Source organism: Rhinoderma darwinii, chromosome 1 (genome assembly GCF_050947455.1).
Source record: "Rhinoderma darwinii isolate aRhiDar2 chromosome 1, aRhiDar2.hap1, whole genome shotgun sequence".
NCBI classification, from domain to species: Eukaryota; Metazoa; Chordata; class Amphibia; order Anura; family Rhinodermatidae; genus Rhinoderma; species Rhinoderma darwinii.
Genome location: NC_134687.1, coordinates 650712438 through 650736827, shown reverse-complemented (window position 1 = coordinate 650736827; position 24390 = coordinate 650712438). Strand labels below are relative to the sequence as shown.

At 43.1% G+C, this 24390-nt stretch overlaps 1 protein-coding gene across 1 annotated transcript; it reads right to left on the bottom strand.

The window, feature by feature from the left end:
- Nucleotides 1–302: 302 nt before the first annotated feature.
- On the bottom strand, nucleotides 303–24173 carry LOC142699232 (uncharacterized). The gene is made up of 3 exons (XM_075848031.1): nucleotides 24144–24173; nucleotides 23554–23662; nucleotides 303–1302 (listed from the first exon to the last, which is right to left on the bottom strand). The coding sequence occupies exons 1-3, from the start codon at nucleotides 24171–24173 to the stop codon at nucleotides 353–355; spliced, it is 1089 nt and encodes a 362-aa protein (XP_075704146.1). The 3' UTR covers nucleotides 303–352.
- Between the last annotated feature and the right edge of the window lie 217 nt (nucleotides 24174–24390).

Genomic DNA, 24390 nt, shown 5'->3' with positions numbered 1-24390 from the left:
GTCTGGTTCTGCGTCAAAAGCCCCTAACGGAGCCTTCGACACAGATGTGAACATGGCCTAAACAAGGCTCTTCTTTTCTTCCTTATATCCACATTACTTTTCCTTCACAGATCCCGGTAACAGTTGACATCAGGTAAATATAATTTGGGTGTTTGGCAGATCCAGGCTAATTCCACCCAAAAAAAAATAAACAATCTTATTGGCTGTTTAACGTCTGTGAATAATCGAATGTGTTTAAAATATATATTTTTTCTCTTATAGCATTTCCCACATTCTAAACGAGATTATGGTTTCTACTCTGAGAAGTTCCAAACTTTAATTCCTTTGTAAAACATCTTCCACATACAGAACATCAAAATGACTTCTCCCCTGTATGGTTACTCTGATGAGACCTAAGTTTGCCTTTAGTAGTAAAAAATTTCCTACATTCAGAACACGAATAGAATTTCTCACTTGTGTGACTTCTCTTATGTACAATAAGACTTGATTTAGCTGTGAAACATTTACTACATTCTGAACATGAATATGGCTTCTCTCCTGTGTGAATTCTCTCATGGATAACAAGACTTGATTTTTCTGTAAAACATTTCCCACATTCTGAACATGAATATGGCTTCTCTCCCGTGTGAATTCTCTCATGTTTAACAAGACTTGATTTATCTGTAAAACATTTCCCACATTCTGAACAGAAATATGGCTTCTCTCCTGTGTGAATTCTCTCATGTTTAAAAAGACTTGATTGTTCTGTAAAACATTTCCCACATTCCGAACATGAATATGGCTTCTCTCCTGTGTGAATTCTCTCATGTGTAACAAGATTTGATTTTCGTGCAAAACATTTCCTACATTCTGAACATGAATATGGCTTCTCTCCTGTGTGAATTCTCTCATGTGTAACAAGATTTGATTTTCGTGCAAAACATTTTCCACATTCTAAACATAAATATGGCTTCTCCCCTGTGTGAATTCTCTCATGTTTAACAAAATGTGATTTATCGGCAAAACATTTCTCACATAATGAACATGGATACGGCTTCTGCTCTGTGTGAATTCTTTTCATTGTAAAAAGACCTGAGATTTTTGTGAAGTGTTTACCACATTCAAACCTTTTAGCCCCTTTCTGAGCTGTACTTGTGGTAAAAATCTGTGATTGCTCAGGAGAATGTTCCTCATGATTAGTGAAATTATAGGATAGGCCTTTACTGTGATTTTCTACTGAAGAGTGCTGGATGATATCTTCATCTTTTACTTTATAATTTAGCAATAACCTGAAGTTTCCCTCAGAGTTCTTACTGGGATATTCTGTTAGGATTAAAAATGTGTTTTGTTATTTTGTTTCAAAATAGAAAAGTTGACAAATGTATAACATTCATATTAGGCTGGAAACACACATGCAGTGTTTTGAGCCAAAGTCAGAAGTGGATCAAGCAAGAAGTTTAAGCCATGCCTTTTGAATCCACTCCTGGCTTCAGCTCAAAAATGATATGTATGATTCCAGCCTTACAACGCTTTGTATAGCACTTTTGAATAAATCCATGACAAAGTCCAGGATTCAGGATTACACCCAGTCCTCCACTTTTATTACATAAAGCTTGACTTGATAAAAAACATTTTTTTTGAAAAGCAGAACCTTGTCTAGGAATGAAGCCTGTTCTCTACCAACACATTTGGCCCTTTAAATACTAATAAGACATACACAATCTTAACTTAATAAGGTTATTGACAATCTAATATTGGCCACAGTCTACATTTAACAAAATGTGTCATGAGACAAAGAACACATCTCAGGCTGAATTCACGGACGTGATAATGAGGTCTGTATATCCTAATGGCTGCACAGTCACCGGATCTCAATTTTATAGAACATCTTTAGGATGCAGTTGAATAGACAGCGTGAAGTTATCAATCAGACTCTGTAATAAAGGTTTCCGGTACATTGTTATATCATTCCACTAATAATTCAGGCTGTTCTAAGGGGAAAGAGGGTCCTATCAAGTACTAATAAGTTGGACCTAGTGAAGTGACCCCATTCATGTTTTAGCCATGTGACCATTTAATAGTAAATTGTTCTATTCCTCTGACAACCTATATTTATTTAGTCTTGCTTTTCTCAGAATATACGATATTGTGTAATAAAATAATTGATATAGTTAACTATGATGAAGTGGAAGAGTGATAGAGGGGTAAACACTGCAGAGATAGGTGTGGACAACTAGGACGTTTATAGACTATGGGCAGACCGCAACTGGTTAAAATACGACATTACAAATTTTATTGGGACATACAACACAAAATAACATGTATATAAAATTTAAGGGGATCTAAAAAAGAGCAGTGTGGATGGCTTCACATGAAATAAGCTCTAAGATATCCTACAGCAAAGAGTTCCTAGGCACTGGTGTGCATAACAATGACCAAATACTAAAGGAATAACTTCATGGTATGTGATAGACATAAAGACAACCTATCAGTAATTATGCAAGTGCAGATAAAGGGAAACATGGAGTACATCATATAGGTATAAGTTCATAGGTGCCCAAAATCAGACAGTTGCATAGCAGAAAATGCCATAAGAGATAGGTGAAAGAGAAGAGGTCAAAGTCAGGTCAACAGGCCAAAAGGAAGGTGTCCGGTGTCTAAAGCATGTATAGATCAAAAGGATCTGCTTTTAAACCCACGTGGTTGTTATGGCAAGCTTACCCATCAAGATGGATGTGTAGGTGGCCCCACACTGCGGCCCGAACTAGTAACGCCCCGACGCGCGTTTCGCCAATCTGGCTTCCTCAGGGGATAGTGTATTGTGACATGGCATTGTACAGCTTTATATATAGATGGATAGGTGGTGACAAAGTATATACAGGTGTGTGTTGTCTCCAGTTCCGGTCTACGGCGCATGCGCGGGAGTCCGGATTGAGCCGCGAGATCCCCGCTGTCTGTCGTCACGCCCGTACCGCGCATGGGCGCTCCCAAGGACGCGTGTCCATGGAGACGAAGCAGGCGCTGCACGAGCGTGGAGACGACAGAGAGCCGGGCACGGCTCCCAGACTCATCTGCGCATGCGCAACCCCGGGATGTGTAGGTGTTCAAAATAAGTATAACATAAAGGTCCGTTCTTGTGTCAAATTGTGAGTACGAGACTGATGAGTGTTATATTACATCCAGCTGTCCAGGAAAATAAAAAGAGAAAGAAAAGAAAAAAAGAGAGAAAGAAAAACAAGAGAGGAGAAAAAAAAGGGGGGGGAGAACCAGGAAGAACCAGAAGAAAGAAGAACAGCGGAATAAAGGATAGTAAAGTAAGTAAAAGTGCTGAGTAAAAAGTGACAAAGTAAAGATAATTAACAACAAATGAGATTATAACATATGTAAAGAGTAAAAAATGTAGAATATATAATACATGGGTATTGTATTTAAGATCCAGAAATTATAGTAATAGACTGTGCATATATCAAGTATACAAGGTTACCAACCAAGAAAAAAATAAAAATATAAATATATGTAAAGTGATTATCAAAAAAACTATACGAAACACATGTGGATAGGAAGATCATGATAAACATGAATCAAAGACGCAGGCAGATGAAAATACTGGCGATAAGTGACATACAAAAAGAATACATTAAAAGGTAAATAATGAATGAATATTACATTCATAAAAACGTGATGGAGAAGGAAAAATGATAGGTTACATCTCATTATGTGACAAGTAAAAGACCATTTGTAAAAAATGGAAAAAACGGACACAAAAGTAGCAGATCTAATAGGTTTCATCTCGTCCAAGGGGTTAGTCATTACATATGGAATATGTTTCAAAGATGTATTCAAAGGACAACAGATTAGGATCACCCAGCCACCTAAATATAACAATGCGACAAAAGACAGGCGTTAGTAACAGCTAAAAACACTAAAAATTAAAGGGAATATTCATAAAAGAGAGAATTGACTCAATATATAAGGCACTATACTATGTTAGAACATTTGCCTTATATATTGAGTCAATTCTCTCTTTTATGAATATTCCTTTTAATTTTTAGTGTTTTTAGCTGTTACTAACACCTGTCTGTTGTCGCATTGTTATATTTAGGTGGCTGGGTGATCCTAATCTGTTGTCCTTTGAATACATCTTTGAAACATATTCCATATGTAATGACTAACCCCTTGGACGAGATGAAACCTATTAGATCTGCTACTTTTGTGTCCGTTTTTTACAAATGGTCTTTTACTTGTCACATAATGAGATGTAACCTATCATTTTTCCTTCTCCATCACGTTTTTATGAATGTAATATTCATTCATTATTTACCTTTTAATGTATTCTTTTTGTATGTCACTTATCGCCAGTATTTTCATCTGCCTACGTCTTTGATTCATGTTTATCATGATCTTCCTATCCACATGTGTTTCGTATAGTTTTTTTGATAATCACTTTACATATATTTATATTTTTTTCTTGGTTGGTAACCTTGTATACTTGATATATGCACAGTTTATTACTATAATTTCTGGATCTTAAATACAATACCCATGTATTATATATTCTACATATGTTATAATCTCATTTGTTGTTAATTATCTTTACTTTGTCACTTTTTACTCAGCACTTTTACTTACATTACTATCCTTCATTTCGCTGTTCTTCTTTCTTCTGGTTCTTCCTGGTCCCCCCCCCCCTTTTTGTCTCCTCTCTTGTTTTTCTTTCTCTCTTTTTTTCTTTTCTTTCTCTTTATTTTCCTAGACAGGGGACGTAATAGAACACTCATCAGTCTCGTACTCACAATTTGACACAAGAACGGACCTTTATGTTATACTTATTTTGAACACCTACACGTCCCAGGGTTGCGCATGCGCAGATGAGTCTGGGAGCCGTGCCTGGCTCTCTCTCGTCTCCACGCTCGTGCAGCGCCTGCTTTGTCTCCATGGACACGCGTCCTTGGGGGTGCGCATGCGCGGTACGGGCGTGACGACAGACAGCGGGGATCTCGCGGCTCAATCCGGACTCCCGCGCATGCGCCGTAGACCGGAACTGGAGACAACACACACCTGTATATACTTTGTCACCACCTATCCATCTATATATAAAGCTGTACAATGCCATGTCACAATACACTATCCCCTGAGGAAGCCAGATTGGCAAAACGCGCGTCGGGGCGTTACTAGTTCGGGCCGCAGTGTGGGGCCACCTACACATCCATCTCGATGGGTAAGCGTACCATAACAACCACGTGTGTTTAAAAGAAAATCCTTTGGATCTATACATGCTTTAGACACCGGACACCTTCCTTTTGGCCTGTTGACCTGACTTTGACCTCTTCTCTTTCACCTATCTCTTATCATGGCATTTTCTGCTATGCAACTGTCTGATTTTGGGCACCTATGAACTTATGATGTACTCCATGTTTCCCTTTATCTGCACTTGTATAATTACTGATAGGCTGTCTTTATGTCTATCACATACCATGAAGTTATTCCTTTAGTATTTGGTCATTGTTATGCACACCAGTGCCTAGGAACTCTGTGCTGTAGGATATCTTAGAGCTTATTTCAAGTGAAGCCATCCACACTGCTCTTTTTTAGATCCCCTTAAATTTTATATACATGTTATTTTGTGTTGTACAGTGGAGGAAATAAGTATTTGATCCCTTGCTGATTTTGTACGTTTGCCCACTGTCAAAGTCATGAACAGTCTAGAATTTTTAGGCTAGGTTAATTTTACCAGTGAGAGATAGATTATATATAAAAAAAACATAAGAAAATCACATTGTCAAAATTATATATATTTATTTGCATTGTGCACAGAGAAATAAGTATTTGATCCCCTACCAACCATTAAGAGTTCAGCCTCCTCCAGACCAGTTACACGCTCCAAATCAACTTGGTGCCTGCATTAAAGACAGCTGTCTTAAATGGTCACCTGTATAAAAGACTCCTGTCCACAGACTCAATTAATCAGTCTGACTCTAACCTCTACAACATGGGCAAGACCAAAGAACTTTCTAAGGATGTCAGGGACAAGATCATAGACCTGCACAAGGCTGGAATGGGCTACAAAACCATAAGTTAAGACACTGCGTGAGAAGGAGACAACTGTTGGTGCAATAGTAAGAAAATGGAAGACATACAAAATGACTGTCAATCGACATCGATCTGGGGCTCCATGCAAAATCTCACCTCGTGGGGTATCCTTGATCCTGAGGAAGGTGAAAGCTCAGCCGAAAACTACACGGGAGGAACTTGTTAATGATCTCAAGGCAGCTGGGACCACAGTCACCAAGAAAACCATTGGTAACACATTACGCCATAATGGATTAAAATCCTGCAGTGCCCGCAAGGTCCCCCTGCTCAAGAAGGCACATGTACAGGCCCGTCTGAAGTTTGCAAATGAACATCTGGATGATTCTGAGAGTGATTGGGAGAAGGTGCTGTGGTCAGATGAGACTAAAATTGAGCTCTTTGGCATTAACTCAACTCGCCGTTTTTGGAGGAAGAGAAATGCTGCCTATGACCCAAAGAACACCGTACCCACTGTCAAGCATGGAGGTGGAAACATTATGTTTTGGGGGTGTTTCTCTGCTAAGGGCACAGGACTACTTCACCGCATCAATGGGAAATGGATGGAGCCATGCACTGTCAAATCCTGAGTGACAACCTCCTTCCCTCCACCAGGACATTAAAAATGGCTCGTGGCTGGGTCTTCCAGCACGACAATGACCCGAAACATACAGCCAAGGCAACAAAGGAGTGGCTCAAAAAGAAGCACATTAAGGTCATGGAGTGGCCTAGCCAGTCTCCAGACCTTAATCCCATCGAAAACTTATGGAGGGAGCTGAAGATCCGAGTTGCCAAGCGACAGCCTCGAAATCTTAATGATTTACAGATGATCTGCAAAGAGGAGTGGGCCAAAATTCCATCTAACATGTGTGCAAACCTCATCATCAACTACTAAAAATGTCTGACTGCTGTGCGTGCCAACAAGGGTTTTGCCACCAAGTATTAAGTCTTGTTTGCCAAAGGGATCAAATACTTATTTCTCTGTGCACAATGCAAATAAATATATATAATTTTGACAATGTGATTTTTTTTATTTTTTTTTATATAATCTATCTCTCACTGGTAAAATTAACCTAGCCTAAAAATTCTAGACTGTTCATGACTTTGACAGTGGGCAAACTTACAAAATCAGCAAGGGATCAAATACTTATTTCCTTCACTGTATGTCCCAATAAAATTTGTAATTTCTTATTATACCTGTGGCGTAATGGCTTCTTTTTCTTCAAGTTTTCTAAGTATTTATGAAGTTTGCCTTGATATAAATATACAGTGGAGGTGCCCAGACACTTGTTAATGGCACCTAACCCATTACTTTACCTGCTGAATCTTTATATTTAAACTGGTTAAAATAGTTGCTTCCTAATAATCATGGATCTGTTTTTTTTAGAATCCAATATAAAAACAAAAAAACAAAAACATCTTTAAACCCACTATGAAAACTTCTTAGGGCTCATTCAAACGAGCGTAAAACTAGTTTGTGTGCTGTGCGTGAAAATCACGCACAGCACACTGACCCATTGATTTCAATGGGGCCATTTACACATGCAGGAGTTTTCACGCAGCGTGTGTCCGTTGCATAATACTCACTGCATGTCCTATATTGGTGCGTTTTTCACCTCTGGCCCATTGAAGTCAATGGGTGCGTGAAAATCACGCACAGCACATGGATGCACATCCGTGTGCTGTGCTTGATTTACACATTAATTCAATTGAAAATATATATTTTTAAAAACGGATGTGCTTTGCGAGTGCGAGTATAACGCATGTCCCTCGCAAAGCACACTGATGCATAACGGACCAGATTCACACGCGTTTTTCACACGAGTGATCTGATACGCTCATGTGAATGTAGTCTTAAAGACCCTTAAAGCGTACAGAATTTTTGGACAACTTCTCAGAATAATCTGTCATATTTCTGGCATTATATGATTTGTATATGGCATTCTATTAGCAGTTTTCCCTCTGCAGGCTCTATCTTTAATTCTCAGTTTTCCCTGATGTAGTGGATGGAGCCCAACTACTATCATGTCTTCTATACACTGCACACACAGAGCAGAGAATCATCCTGGTCCACTATCTCTCTGTAGCACATCCTTAGAAGCTGCAGCAGCATTGAGGATATTATACAGCAGTAAGGAGCGGTGTAGCGGAAAATCCAGCACTAGGGTGACATATAACTCTTACCAGCAGCCTATGTCTCCTCTCGTAACAACACAGAGCTTTTTTTTAAGTAATTATTATTCCCCTTTCAATTTGTCTATTCACCCTCCCCACTAGTTCTTCATTCCCCGTTAGTTTTTTATCCCACCCACCAGCTTTCTCTTCGCACGGTCACAGAATCACGTGACCACACCTCAGATCGCTTCTACAATCCCCATCGTTCCTGTATATGTGTAATCCCCATCATCCCTGTATATATGTAATCCTCATCATCACTGTAGATACCATCGGGGCGAACACTGAGAAATAACATGAATGCCAAGTAAATGGTGCTGGCATTGAGACATAAGCAAAGAATGAATGGGGCTGGCATTGAGGAGGCTGTGCACCAATAGGATGCCTCAAACCCAGGTATACATCAGATGTCCCAGCTTTGAGGCATCCTATTGGTCCACAGACTTCTTAATGTGCGCCCCGTTCAATTCTTTGCTTACGTCTCAATGCCCGCCCCATTTTCTTCGTGTTCATGCTATTCCTCAGTGCTCGTGCCCTGCCCAGCCCGAAAAATTTAGTGTCCCTGGAAAACCCCTTAAAATATAGAACTATAATGAGGATGTTTCTTCTCAGCTGTTATTATTAGGGGATTTGTAATAGTTGAACCAAATAAATTACAAAGTATAAAGGCAATCACCAAAATGTATGTGTTTTTAATTTCAATTGACTCCTAAAATGATGCTTAACCGGTTGAGAACTGCCCACTGTGTGTATATATTTATTAAGCTTGCTGCCAGAGCGATTGGGCAGCTGGATGTCAGGGACTACCAGAAACCATGGAGAGAAGACAAAAGTGTTTTTTACAACTTCTGTCTTATCTGTACTCACGTATATATAGCTCAATCAGTGCTGTGTATAGAATAGAGGTCGCTGCCTCTATTGGTCCCGGTGGTTATGTGACTGGTCACATGATTGCCGAGATGATAGTAGGAGGAGGCTGCTTCTGGGTCTAACTGATCCCAGCACAGCCCAATCAGTGACAATGGTCACTACAAAGGTATGTTCACACAGGGCGGACACGCTGCGGAAAAGCACACAGTGTATCCGCCCTGTGCGCCACAGGGAATTAAAGACAGAAAAACCGCACCAAATGTGCGCTGCGGAAAACTGAAAAAAACCCACAAAAAACTTATTCTTACCCTGGCAAAACATCCCGCAGCTCTGGGATAAAGTTTCATTCCATAGGACCGCTGCAGCCTGTGATTAGCTGCAGCGGTCACATGGCTTGAATCGTCATCCCAGGAGGCCGGCCTGGACAAAGAAACAGACTTCTGGTTAAAGGTAATGTGACGCTAGAAAAATATATATATTTTTTTTTAGTTAAACAGTTAGTGTATAGGTGATTAGACATTGTTCTAATTTTTTTATTTTTTTCACGAGTCAGGAAATATTATAAATTAGATTCAAATTTATAATATTTCCCAGCGCTGGTCACTAGATGGAGCAATTCCCAAAATTGCAGCATTGCATGTGGTAAAGCAACCACATTGCTTTATGCTGCAAAATTTGAGAAAACTCACTCGCTCTAGTGAGCTCTCAGAACCCCCCCTCCTTTATCCTGGCTAGTGCCGGGAGAAACGAGGGGATTGAACGGTCAAACCTCCTACACTGTGTGTCGCCATTTTTTGAGCTAACACACAGTGTAGTAGGTTAACATACAGTAGAAAACACACTCTAAAACACGAACATACATAGAAATAACCTACCTGCTCCTGCCGCCGCCGCTCCCTCCGGCCCGTCCGGTACCGCCGCTCCAAGTGCACAAGTCCGGAAGCCGCGACCGGAAGTAGTAATCTTACTGTCCGGCCGCGACTTCCGGTCCACAGGAAAATGGCGCCGGACGTCGCACAGTTCAACTTGAACGGTGTGTGAGCGGCGCATGCGCCGTTCCCACACGGACGGCGTACAGCATAGTGGATGGAACGGGCCCCATTCGCATTCACTATGGGACTGTATGTGCCGTATTCCATGTCTGTATGTGTCGTTAATTGACACATACAGAAATGGAAAAAAAAATGGCAGCCCCCATAGGGAAGAAAAAGTGAAAAAATTAAAAAAATGAAAATACAAAACACACAAATTGATCTAAAATTTTTTTTTTTCGTGACACTGGTCCTTTAAGAATTCATTTTTTTCTGCTTAGCCGCCGCAAAAAAATGACACATCTGCTATTTGTTGTGGGTTTTACCTCCTCCTTGAATTCAATGCGGAAAACACGCAACAAATAAGCATCGATTACGCGAATACAATTGACATGCTGCGGACTAAATAAACGAAGGTCATTTTCTGAGGGTTTTTTCCCGCTCATCATTGACGCAGTGTGTGGAGATTTGTTCAGATCTCACCCACTTTGCTGCTACTATATTATGCTGTCGATTTTCCGCAACGAAATCCGTATTATTTACGCTACGTGTGAACTCACCCTAACAGGTCTGATCTACCAGTCTGTGCAGCACCAGTTAGAGGAAAAGTAGAGTGTAATAAAAATAAAATAATAAAAGTTCTCCAATTGTCTTTTCTGATGGAAAGGCCATAAAAATAAAAAGCTAAAAAAACAAAATAAAAATTACATATAAACCCATGTATGTGACTAGCGTTAAAGGTAGGTATGGAGCGAGCTTACGGGATGAGCGCGTTCTATACTCAGCGGGTGTCGGTTGTGCAATACTCACTTTGATTACGCCCGTTTAACCCCGTAGATGCCGCTCTCAATTGTGACTTCCAAAGAAAAATCGCAGCAAATTGCAGTAAAAACGCATACGTATTTTTTAATGCATTTTGTATTTATTTTTGGTGCGGTTTCATCCACAACTTAACTGCAATGTCTCTATACACCCCAAGACTACAAAGATATTTAAAGGCCATGTTTTTGTGCAATTCGCTGCATGTGTCCGCTGCATATTACAGCCCACACTTCATTGCAACGAGTGGGATCGGAGAGGAGTCCGATCCCACTCATTTAACCCTTTGATGCCACATTCAATAGAGAAATCTAAGCAGTTAGAAAGAGGGGGATAGGGCCCCCTTCAACAAACACTTCGCCCCTCCACCCACGATGCCGATGGTTGTCATGGCAGCCTAGGGGCCTAATAACGTCTACCATCTTTCTGCTCTTTGGCAGAGCTCAAATAGTAGGCGGTAAAAAACACAGTAAACTGAAATACATAAATATACAGTATATTTTGAAAACGATCGGCAAATGCCCTAGGGAGACTACTAAAAAGAAGTCAAACACAGTGAAATAAAGTCTTCAAAATACTCAGATTTTGTTTTTTAAAGTAGTCAAATATATATATATATATATATATATATATATATATATATATAAAAAAAAAATATATACATTTATTATCACTGTAATTGTATTGACCCACAGACTAAAGACTAAAAGCCCTCATATGGCTGTATCGGCAGAAAACGAAAAAAGTTATGGCCGGGTGAGGAGGAAAAAACGAAAATAAAAAACTGAAAAATGGTTGCGGCAGAAAGGGGTTAAGACATATCGAAGACATAACCGGCATTATTACATGGGACCTTTAACCCCTTCGCGCCATTTCACGTACAGTTACGTGATGGGAGATGGTCTTTTCGCGCATCTCCACGTAACTGTACGTGAAGGAGATGGAGCTGGCTCAGGAGCTGAGCCAGCGACATCACCACCGGGTGACAGCTGTATGTTACAGCTTGCACCCGGAGGTATCGGCCAGGACCGGAGCTAGCCTCCGATCCGACCGATTAACCCCTCAGATGCTGCGTTCAATAGAGATCGCAGCATGTGAGGAGTTTATAGCCACCGGTGCCCCAGCAACGTGATCGCTGGGTTGCCGGTGGCTGCAAAGGCGATCGGAGGGCTAATACTTACCTCCCGGTCCGCCAGTAACGGAATCCTCCTATGCCCCATCGTCGGTGGGGCCCAGGAGGCTTCCAGTACCATCGGCAAGATGGCGCCTTCTCAAGCTTCCGGCTCAGAACTTGAGCCGGCGTCATCAGCAGTGGGTGTCCGCTGTATGTTACAGCGGACACCCCGATCTATCGGCAGGAACCGGAGCTAGCTCCGATTCCTGCCATTAACCCCTTCAATGCAGCGATTCAATGCAATCGCTGCATCAAAGTGGTTTGTATGAAATCAGCAGCCTTGCCATGCGATGGCAAGCCTGGCGACTGCTACTATGGCAACAGGATGCCTAACAATGGCTTCCTAATCTGCCATTACGTTAGCCGATTAGGCCCCGCCCAGAGGCGGAGCCTGATCGGCTTGCTGTCAGTGAACAACTGACAGTTCTAATACATTGCACTACATAGGTAGTGCAATGTATTAGAACATCAAACAAACAGTTGAACCTTCAAGTCCCCTAGTGGGACTAAAGAAAAGTGTAAAAAAAGTAAAAATAAAAGTTGTAAAAAATACAATAAAAGTTTCAAATAATAACACAAAACACAATCGCCCTTTTTCCCTTATCAAGTCATTTATTATTGAAAAAAATAATAAAGCCATACATATTTAGTATCGCTGCGAACGTAACGACCTGAACTATAAGGCTATGTTCACACGGGGTATTTTGCCGAGTTTTTTGACGCGGAAACCGCGTCGCAAAACTCGGCAGAAACGGCCCGAGAACGCCTCCCATTGATTTCAATGGGAGGCGTCGGCGTCTTTTTCCCGCGAGCAGTAAAACTGCCTCGCGGGAAAAAGAAGCGACATACCCTATCTTCGGGCGCTTCCGCCTCCGACCTCCCATTGACTTCAATGGGAGGCAGGAGAAAGCGTATATCTCGCTGTTTTATGCCCGCGGCGCTCAATGGCCGCGGGCGAAAAACGGCGCGATAATTGCCGCGAAAATCGGCGTGCAGGGAGAGGAATATCTGCCTCAAAGTTCCAAACGGAATTTTGAGGCAGATATTCCTCCCCCAAAATACTCAGTGTGAACATAGCCTAAAATATTATGTTATTTATTCCGCACAGTGAACGCCGTAAAAAAAACAACTAAAAAATACTGACATAATTGCTATTTTTTGGTCACTTTGTCTTCCAAAAATTGAAATAAAAAGTGATCAAAAAGTCGCATGTACCTAAAAATGGTACCTATAAAAACTATAACTCGTCTCGCTAAAAACAAGCCCTCATACAGCTCCGTCGACTAAAAATTGAAAACCGTTATGGCTCTCACAACTTGGCGACAGAAAAAAATCGATTCTCTTTACGAAAGTTATTTTATTGTGCAAAAAGTTGTAAAACATGAAAAGTGCTATAAATTAGGTATTACCGGAATCGGACTGACCCGCAGAATAAAGCTAACATGTAATTTATAATGCGTGGTGAACGCTGTATAAAAAAAAACTAACAAAATATGCCAGAATTGCTGTTTTTTGGTCACCTTGCCTCCCAAAAAAAAAAAGGATAACAAGTGATCAAAAAGTCGCATGTACCCCAAAATGGTACCAATAAAAACTACAGCTCGTCCAACAACAAACCAGTCCTCGTACCACTACGTCTATGAAAAAATAAAATTAGTCAAGGCACCAATAAGCCAGGAAATAAAAATATGCAGTTGTGCCGGCCTGTTTCAAGTGCCGAATTATCAAGGACCTAAAATTAAGGAACCAGGAAGGGGAGGGCCCAAACCTATCTGCTGGAAGTGAGGGCGCCCATATTATACCAGGACAACACTTCCTAGCAAAATTCCCCAAACTTCAAAGGTGCTGAGTCTGGACCAAAAGGGGAGTAAAGACCATTTATTAGTGAGACACCGGCCTGTGCAGAAAGGATTGTGTCACAGCATAACACACATCTATGGATTATTTTATTGGGTTATTTTACCCCACTATACCACCTGACTATGCCCCTTATATACTCCGCCCGCCTTACATGTACCCCCACATTATAAACGGAAACACCAGTAAGACTCAAAACAAAACTACTACAAGCAAAATCCACGCTCCAAAAGCCAAATGGCGCTACCTCCCTTCTGAACCCTACAGTGTGCCCGAACAGTAGTTTACTTCCACATATATGGCATTGCCATACCCGGGAGAACCCTTTTAACAATTTTTGGGGTGTGTGTCTCCAGTGGCACAAGCTGGGCGCCACATATTGGCATATCTATTGAAAAATCATTTTCACTCTGCAACAATCGAGTGCACACCAATTTCTGCTAATCACCTGTGGTGTTAATATGCTCACTACACCCCTAGGTGAATTCCTTGAGGGGTGTAGTTTCCAAAATGGGGTCACTTCTGGTGGGTGGTTCCAATGTTTTGGTCCCACAGGGACTTTGCAAATGCGACATAGCGCCCAGAAACCAATCCAGCAAGATCTACACTCCAAAAGCCAAATGGCGCTCCTTCCCTCTGCCCAAACAGCAGTTTATGACCACATATGTGGTATTGCCGTACACAGGAGAAGTTGCTTTACAAGTGTGTTGGGGTGCTTTTTTTCATTTATTTGTTGAGAATATGAAACATTTTCAGCTAAAACTACGTCTTATTGAAGAAAAAGGATTTTTTTTATTTTCACTGCCCAATTCTAATAAAATCTATGAAACACCTGTGGGGTCAAAATGCTCACTACACCCCTAGATGAATTCCTCAAGGGGTGTAGTTTCGTGAATCGAGTCACTTTTTGGGAGTTTCCACTGTACTGGTACCTTAGGAGCTTTGCAAAAGTGACATGGTGTCAAGAAACCAATCCAGCAAAATCTGTGCTCCAAAAGCCAAATGGCACTCCTCCTCTTCTGATCCTTGCCGTATGCCCAAACAGCAGTTTATGACCACAAATGGGGTATTGCCGTACTCCAGAGAAGTTGCTTTACAAATGTTGGGGTTCTTTTATTCCTTTGTTTGTTGAGAAAATTAAAAAATTTGAGCTAAAGCTACATCTTATTGGAAAAACATGATTTTTTTTATTTTCACTGCCCAATTCTAATAAAATCTATGAAACCCCTGTGGGTTCAAAATGCTCACTACACCCCTAGATGGATTCTTCAAGGGGAGTAGTTTCCTAAATGGAGTCACTTTTTTGGTGTTTTCACTGTTTTGGTCCCTTAGGGGCTTTGCAAATGCGACGTGGTCTCCGCAAACCATTCCTGCTAAATTTGAGCTCCAAAAGCCAAATGGCGCTCTTTCGATTCTAAGCCCTGCCGTGTGTCCAAACAGCCTTTTATGACCACATGCGGGGTATTGTTTTACTCGGGAGAAATTGCTTTACAAAAGTAGTGGTGCATTTTCTCTTTTTAGTCCTTGTGGAAATTAGAAAAAATTAGCTGAACCTACATTTTCTTTGAAAGAATGTAGATTTTCATTTTCACGGCCTACTTCCAATAATTTCTGCAAAAAACCTGTGGGGTCAAAATGCTCACTATACCCCTAGATAATTTCCTCAAGGGGTATAGTTTCCAAAATCGGGTCACTTTTGGGGGATTTCCACTGTTTTGGCGCCGCAAGAGCCTTTCAGACCCGACATGGAGCCTAAAATATTTTCTAATAAAAAGGAGGCCCCAAAATCCTCTAGGTGCTCCTTTGCTTCTGAGGCCAGTGCTTCAGTCAATAAGTGCACTAGGGCCACATGTGGGGTATTTCTAAAAAATGCAGAATCTGGGCAATAGATATGGAGTTGCGTTTCTCTGGTAAAACTTTGTGTTACAAAAAAAAAATAGATGAAAAATGAATTTCTGCAAAAAAAAAAAAGAAATTTGAACATTTCACATCTACTTTGCCTTAATTCCTATGAAACATCTAAAGGGTTAAGAAACTTTCTAAATGCTGTTTTGAATACTTTGAGGGGTGAAGTTTTTAAAATGATGTGACTCATCGAGGGTTTCTAATATATAAGGCCCTAAAATCCACTTCACAACTGAACTGGCCCCTGTAAAAATAGCCTTTTGAAATTTTCTTGAAAATGTGAGAAATTGCTGCTAAAGTTCTAAGCCTTGTGATGTCATAGAAAAATAAAAGGATGTTCAAAAAACTATGCCAATCTAAAGTAGACATATGGGTGATGTTAATTAGCAACAATTTTGTGTGGTATTACTATCTGTCTTACAAGCAGATACATATAAATTTAGAAAAATGCTAATTTTTGCAATTTTTCACTAAATTTTGGTGTTTTTTCACAATTAAATACTTAATGTATGGAGCAAATTTTGCCAGTAACATAAAGTCCAATGTGTCACGAGAAAACAATCTCAGAATCACTTGGATAGGTAAAAGCATTCCGGAGTTATTACCACATAAAGTGACACGTCAGATTTGAAAAAATAGGCTGAGTCCTTAAGGCCAAAACAGGCTCAGTCCTTAAGGGGTTAATGACCAGCTATTTTATTTTTTTTGCCTCGCATTTTCGTAGGCGTATGAGGCCTTGTTTTATGTGGGAGAATTTTTAATTCATTTTTTTGCTAGTTTTCGGGGTTGAAAAGCATTCTTTGTTTTGTTTATTTTTTATCCCGTTCACGTTTCATGCTAAAAAATCTGTAAATTAATTATTCAGGTTATTACGGTCGTCTAGATACCCAATATGTGTAGGTTTCTTATTTTTTTGTAATGTAGAAGCAATAAAATGTATTTTATGTTACAGAGGCTCTATCATCACATTATAAGTGGCCTATATTGTACATGATGTGATCTGCGCTGTAATGTAGATTACAGCAGTGTTTTTTATTTAGAAATGTCGCTACAGAAATGTCAGGATTCTAAATAGACATCACGTCCTGGCTGGAGGTCATGTATATTCACTATCAGGACACTGCAGTAACATTACTGTGTGTTCATGTGGCTGCACATAGTGATGTAATAAGATCACTATATGCAATGTAAATGAATGGGGAGTAGTGTATGGCGCTGATTGGTCAGCGTCATGCACTTCTCTCCACAATGCCCACTTGGTCAAAAAGTAAAAAAGCCCGGTTGTTCATTAAGAAACTCATTAGCATAAGTCTAATATAGGTCATAACTCCGTCAAAAATGATCGTTTTTCTAAATAAACACTGCTGTAATCTACATTACAGTGCCAATCATATTATGTACAAGATGGGCCACTTATAATGTGGTGACAGAGCCTCTTTAAATAAAGACTTTTTTTGTTTAATTATTTTAATCCCATGTCGGGATAACTTAATTTATAAGCAAAAAATAATTAGAATACTCCTGAATACTAATACATAATACTGTGTCACTGTAATGGCAGGTGGTAGGGAGACGGACAAGTGAGCCCTAATCTACCCGCCACTCTGTCCCTGCCTACTTGCAACGACCCGCCCTAGGCGACGGGGTACAACTTGGCGGCGGTCCCTGCGCCCAGTAAGTGCACGACAAACATACAAAAGGAACACAAGCAAGGAAAAGGGGCAGTTGCCCACGGCAACACCGTGAGCAACCAGAGTGGTGAACGAGCCGAGTCAAGCCAGGAGTGTGCGAGGTACAAAACGAAAAGCAGAAGAGTAGTCGGTAAGCCAGGGTCTGTATGGAGCAGGATCAAAAATAGCAGGAGCTGTAGCTGGGCAGGGAAACCACAAGGAAAGAATCACAAGCACCGAGGGAAAGGAAGGGCAGGCTTAAATAGACCGAGGGCGGGAGCTAGCTGAGTCTGGCCAGGTTACGATAGGCTCTCCCACTCCTAAGCCTGCCAGCCTGAATGGTGGAAGCAGGAGTCAGTCTCAGGGATGTATTCTCAGGTGCTGAGTGATTAGTTCTGGGAGTTAACCCCGAAGCTGTGCCTGGCAGATCCTTTACAGTACCCCCCCCTTTTATGAGGGGCCACCGGACCCTTTCTAAGTGGACCTGGCTTACTGGGGAAACGCAGGTGGAACCTCCTGACCAATACCCCAGCGTGAACATCCCGGGTGGGTACCCAAGTCCTCTCCTCGGGCCCATATACTCTCCAATGGACCAGGTACTGGAGGGAGCCTTGGACCATCTTGCTGTCCACAATCCTGGCCACCTCGAATTCCACCCCCTCAGGGGTGAGGACGGGAACAGGAGGTCTCCTCGAGGGAGCCAAGGACGGGGAGCAGCGTTTGAGGAGGGAGGCAAGAAACACGTCGTGTGTCCGAAAAGACGGGGGTAACTCCAGCCGGAAGGAGACAGGATTGAGGACCTCAATGACCTTATACGGCCCAATAAACCGGGGAGCAAACTTCTTGGACGGAACCTTGAGACGCAAGTTCCTAGACGACAACCACACCAGATCCCCGACCATAAAGAGGGGGTTAGCAGAACGTTTTTTATCAGCCTGAGTTTTTTGTACGCTCTGGGACACCTCTAGGTTTTTCTGAACCTGGGCCCAGACTGTGCACAGTTCCTGATGAACGACCTCTACCTCGGGATTGTTGGAACTACCAGGTGAAACGGAGGAGAACCGTGGATTAAACCCAAAATTACAAAAAAAAAAGGAGAGACCCCTGACGAGTTACTGACCCGGTTATTAAGGGAAAATTCGGCGAGGGGAATGAAAGAGACCCAATCAAATTGACAGTCAGAGACAAAACACCTTAAGTATTGTTCTAGAGATTGATTAGTCCTCTCCGTTTGGCCATTGGTTTCAGGATGGAAGGCAGAGGAGAAGGACAGATCAATCCCCAACTTCATACAGAAGGCTCTCCAAAACAATGAAACAAATTGTACCCCTCTGTCCGAAACAATATTGACAGGGACCCCATGGAGACGCAGGATGTGTTTGACAAACAAGGTAGCCAACGTTTTAGCGTTGGGTAGTTTCTTGAGGGGCACAAAGTGGCACATCTTACTGAAGCGGTCCACCACCACCCACACCACCGACTTGCCTTGGGATGGAGGCAAATCTGTGATAAAATCCATGGAGATGTGTGTCCAAGGTCTCTGGGGAATGGGCAACGAACGCAGTAAGCCCGCTGGTCGGGACCTGGGAGTCTTGGACCTAGCACAAACCTCACAAGCGGCGACGTAGGCCTTAACGTCTTTAGGCAACCCAGGCCACCAATAATTTCTGGTAATGAGGTGTTTGGTACCCAGGATGCCTGGATGGCCAGATAGTGTGGAGTCATGATTTTCCCTAAGTACCCTTAGCCGGAATTGCAGGGGAACAAACAGCTTGTTCTAAGGAAGGTTCCCGGGAGCTGCACCTTGATCAGCAGCAATATCAGAGACTAAATCAGAATCGATCGAGGAAATGATTATACCTGGAGGCAAAATACAAGCAGGATCTTCCTCCGAAGGAGAGCTGGCCATGAAGCTACGCGACAGTGCATCAGCCTTAATATTTTTAGACCCAGCCCTATAGGTAACCAAAAAAATTTAATCTGGTAAAAAATAACGCCCATCGAGCTTGTCTCGGGTTTAGCCTCCGGGCAGATTCTAGGAAAACCAGATTCTTGTGGTCGGTAAGGACCGTTACCTGGTGCCTAGCCCCCTCCAGGAAGTGGCGCCACTCTTCAAATGCCCATTTAATGGCTAAGAGTTCGCGGTTGCCAATATCATAGTTACTTTCAGTTGGCGAGAACTTCCTGGAGAAGTAGGCACAGGGGCGGAGATGGGTGAGGGACCTGGTACCCTGGGACAAGACAGCCCCCACTCCCACCTCAGATGCGTCAACTTCCACGATAAATGGCTCCATTTGGTTGGGCTGAACCAGCACCGGGGCCGAGACAAAGCACTTCTTAAGGACCTCAATAGCCTGGACAGCCTCAGGAGGCCAGTGGAGGAGATCAGCACCTTTGTGAGTGAGGTCCGTAAGGGGCTTAGCGATGAACGAGAAGTTAGCAATAAATCTCCTGTAATAATTAGCGAACCCCAAAAAACACTGTCACGCCTTCAGGGAGGCAGGTTGGACCCATTCCGCCACAGCCTGAACCTTGGCGGGGTCCATGCGGAATTCATGAGGAGTGAGGATTTGACCCAAAAATGGAATCTCCTGTACCCCAAACACACATTTTTCGGTTTTGGCAAACAGTTTGTTTTCCCGAAGGACCTGGAGCACCTTCCTGACATGCTCAATGTGGGAGGACCAGTCCTTGGAAAACACCAGTATGTCATCAAGGTACACTACCAGAAAAATCCCGAGGTAATTTCTCAAAATCTCATTTATGAAATTCTGGAAGACCGCAGGGGCATTACACAACCCAAAGGGCATGACGAGGTATTCGAAATGGCCTTCGGGCGTGTTAAACGCAGTCTTCCCCTCATCCCCCTCTTTGATGCGAATAAGGTTATACGCCCCCCGTAGATCCAATTTAGAAAACCATTGGGCCCCCTGAACCTGATTAAAGAGATCAGGAATCAAAGGAAGGGGATACTGGTTCCTTACCGTGACCTTATTCAGGCTACGGTAGTCAATGCATGGCCTAAGACCACCATCCTTCTTCCCCACGAAGAAGAAGCCAGCACCTACCGGAGAAGAAGAGGGACGAATGTAATCCTTGGCCAGGGATTCCTGGATATACACTCTCATAGCTTCACGTTCGGGACAAGAAAGATTAAATATCCTACCCTTAGGGAGCTTAGCTCCTGGTACCAATTCGATAGCGCAATCGTATTCTCTATAAGGAGGTAACACTTCGGAGGCCTCTCTAGAGAAAACATCAGCGAAGTCCTGAACAAACTCGGGTAGCGTATTCGCCTCCTTAGGGGGAGAAATAGAATTAACAGAAAAACATGACGTACAACATTCATTACCCCATTTGGTTAGCTCCCCAATATTCCAGTCAAACGTGGGATTATGCAACTGCAACCAGGGAAGACCTAGAACCAAATCGTACGATAATCCCTGCATCAACAGTACAGAGCATTGCTCCAAATGCATGGAGCCAACAAGGAGTTCAAAAACAGGGGTATGCTGTGTAAAATAACCATTAGCAAGAGGAGTGGAGTCGATACCCACTACCGGGACAGGTTTAGGCAAATCAATCAGAGGCATAGCAAGGGACATAGCAAATTCCACAGACATGATATTAGTAGAGGACCCTGAATCCACGAAGGCACTGCCGGTAGCAGACCTACCACCAAAAGAGACCTGAAAGGGAAGCAAGATCTTAGTACGTTTCATATTTACGGGAAATACCTGTGCGCCCAAGTGACCTCCCCGATGATCACTTAGACGCGGAAGTTCTCTGGCTGCAATCTTACGCTTAGGACAGTTGTTCACTTGATGCTTGTCGTCCCCACAGTAGAAGCAGAGACCATTCTTCCTGCGGAATTCTCTACGTTGTTGGGGGGACACGGAGGCCCCGAGTTGCATAGGTATCTCTGAATCTTTCGGGGAGGAACGAAGCAACGGAGCTTCGGGAGGCATCATGGGGGAGTCGGAGGAGAAAACACAAACGTTCACGTTGTCGTTCCCTGAGACGTCGGTCAAGTCGTACCGCTAAAGCCATAACCTGGTCTAGGGAGTCAGAAGAGGGATAGCTAACTAGCAGGTCTTTCAGGGCATTCGACAGACCCAACCTAAACTGGCACCTTAAGGCAGGGTCATTCCACCGAGAAGCTACGCACCACTTCCGAAAGTCAGAGCAATACTCCTCAACAGGTCTCTTACCCTGACTTAAGGTCACCAGCTGACTCACGGCAAAGGCAGTCCTGTCATAAATAAGTCCGAGAGCAGAAAAGAAACAATCAACGGAGGAAAGTTCAGGGGCGTCAGGAGCCAAGGAGAAGGCCCACTCTTGGGGCCCTTCCTGGAGCCGGGACATAATTATACCCACCCGCTGGCTCTCAGAACCTGAGGAATGAGGCTTTAAAACGAAAGTAAAGCCTACAACTCTCCCGAAAGGAGAGAAAAGCCCGCCGGTCCCCTGAGAACCGGTCGGGCAACTTGAGGTGGGGTTCAAGAGGTGCGGTGAGGGGAACTACCAGGGTAGCATCAGGCTGGTTGACCCTCTGAGTCAGGGCCTGGACCTGTAGGGAGAGACCCTGCATTTGCTGAGCCAGGGTCTCACGGGGATCCATAGTGGTGTCAGGGACCAGGGGTAGACTAGGTATGGGCTTGTGATTATGTAATGGCAGGGGGTAGGGAGACGGACAAGTGAGCCCTAATCTACCCGCCACTCTGTCCCTGCCTACTTGCAACGACCCGCCCTAGGCGACGGGGTACAACTTGGCGGCGGTCCCTGCGCCCAGTAAGTGCACGACAAACATACAAAAGGAACACAAGCAAGGAAAAGGGGCAGTTGCCCACGGCAACACCGTGAGCAACCAGAGTGGTGAACGAGCCGAGTCAAGCCAGGAGTGTGCGAGGTACAAAACGAAAAGCAGAAGAGTAGTCCGGCAGGCTTAAATAGACCGAGGGCGGGAGCTAGCTGAGTCTGGCCAGGTTACGATAGGCTCTCCCACTCCTAAGCCTGCCAGCCTGAATGGTGGAAGCAGGAGTCAGTCTCAGGGATGTATTCTCAGGTGCTGAGTGATTAGTTCTGGGAGTTAACCCCGAAGCTGTGCCTGGCAGATCCTTTACAGTCACTATGGCATCACACAGTGTACCCTAACAGCAGGCATAGTGAACAGATAGCCCTGGGGTCTTTTCTATGTCAACAGGGGTGACTGCAGAGGGTTCCACAGTCTCTGATAGCATCACTGATCAGAGACTGGGGAATCCCCCGTAATATACAGGGACCCCCCATCATCCCTTTATATAGCAGCCCACCATCATCCTTGAATATAACCCCCATCAACCCTGTATATAATCTTCATCATCTGTGTATATACCACTGGGGCGGGCACTAGCGCGTGGGCATTGAGTCTAAATAAAAAGTTAAATGGGCGGCATGAAGACACCTTGGACCAATAGGATGCCTGAAACTCCGGTATATGACAGAAGTCCAGCGAAATCTGAAAATATGCGCCGAGCCTCACAGACCGGAGGAGCAGAGGGATCTCCTCCACTCGTTGTTGGAATGGGGTTAGGGGAGTATATATATTATTATTTTTATTAGGCACTATTGGTGCTGTATGAGAATATTATAGTGCGTGGGGGCAGCTATGGGGGCATTATACTGTGTGAGGGGCAGTGTCGGGAGATATTATATACAGCAGTCTAAGGGGAGCTATATCCAATGTCGTGGCATGCAAAAGGGGGTGTGGCCTAAAAATTGTTCATTGACTGTAATCGAGGTTACGTGTTCAATTAATCGTGATTTAAATCATAATCGCCCAGCCATAGCTGATGCCCCCCAAAACCTGATACTAAGCCTAGTGCATGACCGTATGTGCAGTCACAGCTCCCTCAGGTCCTGGACTATGTATAACACATTGTCTGACGTGTTACTGTAATGTAGAACTAAGGAGGAACCCCACCTTACCAAACCTCCCAATTCACTTTCTAAATTAATTATTACTTACCTGTGGTAACACCTCCTGGAATTTCCTCCTCCACTTCACTCTTACACGGTTGATCACCCCTCACCCGCTCTTCTTCATCCTCCACTTTAAGATTAGTCAGATCTTCCCCCTGATTTCACATATGTAACAATTCAGTACAATACAGCAGAGAGTGCGAAGAATCTAACAGATCAACATAAGAAACCACCAAAATCTATGACCACATCTATGACCGCAGGACCAAAAAGCTCCACACCCCTATATAGATCTGGTATAGGGCTCAGCTTCATCTACCTGATGATTCTCTGGGACATTGTGATTTTCCTCTGGACAGTCCTGGGAATACAGATGACTGGGACATCTCTCTGGTGGATTTCTCCTACTGGATCCATCTGTAGGAAACACACAGTGACTGAATACATGACTTCTGTATATCGGTCTATATATCAGACACTTCTCTCTACACTTCTATGTTTACTGATCAGAGCCGAAATTACAATGCTGAGGTCCTCACTACCTGTGTCGAAGTCCCTGTGCCTTAAAAGCCACAGGCTTAAAGTTGCCTACCCAAGTAGATGTCCGATCCATGGAGGCCGCACCTCACAACTTACAGGACTTGAAGGATCTTCTGCTAAGTTCATGGGGCCAGATACCACAGGAACCTTCAGAGGCCTTGTGGAGTCCGTGCCTCGATGGGTCAGAGCTGTTTTGGCGGTGACTACACAATATTAGGCAGGTGGTTTTAATAATATGGCTGATTAGTGTCTCAGTTTTGTGAACTACCAGTCTAAAGCCGGCCATACACTCTAAGTAGCAGTCAGGTGAACCATCATTCCTCCCCTCCTCCATATACATGAA

Excerpts from the sequence above, each read along its gene's own strand:
- LOC142699232 (XM_075848031.1), bottom strand. The coding sequence starts at position 24,173 with ATGAACTTAGCAGAAGATCCTTCAAGTCCT. Across the intron at positions 23,663-24,143 it reads CAGAAGATCCTTCAAGTCCT|GGGGAAGATCTGACTAATCT; the intron begins GTAAGTTGTGAG and ends ATGTGAAATCAG. Across the intron at positions 1,303-23,553 it reads TCCAGGAGGTGTTACCACAG|AATATCCCAGTAAGAACTCT; the intron begins GTAAGTAATAAT and ends TAATCCTAACAG.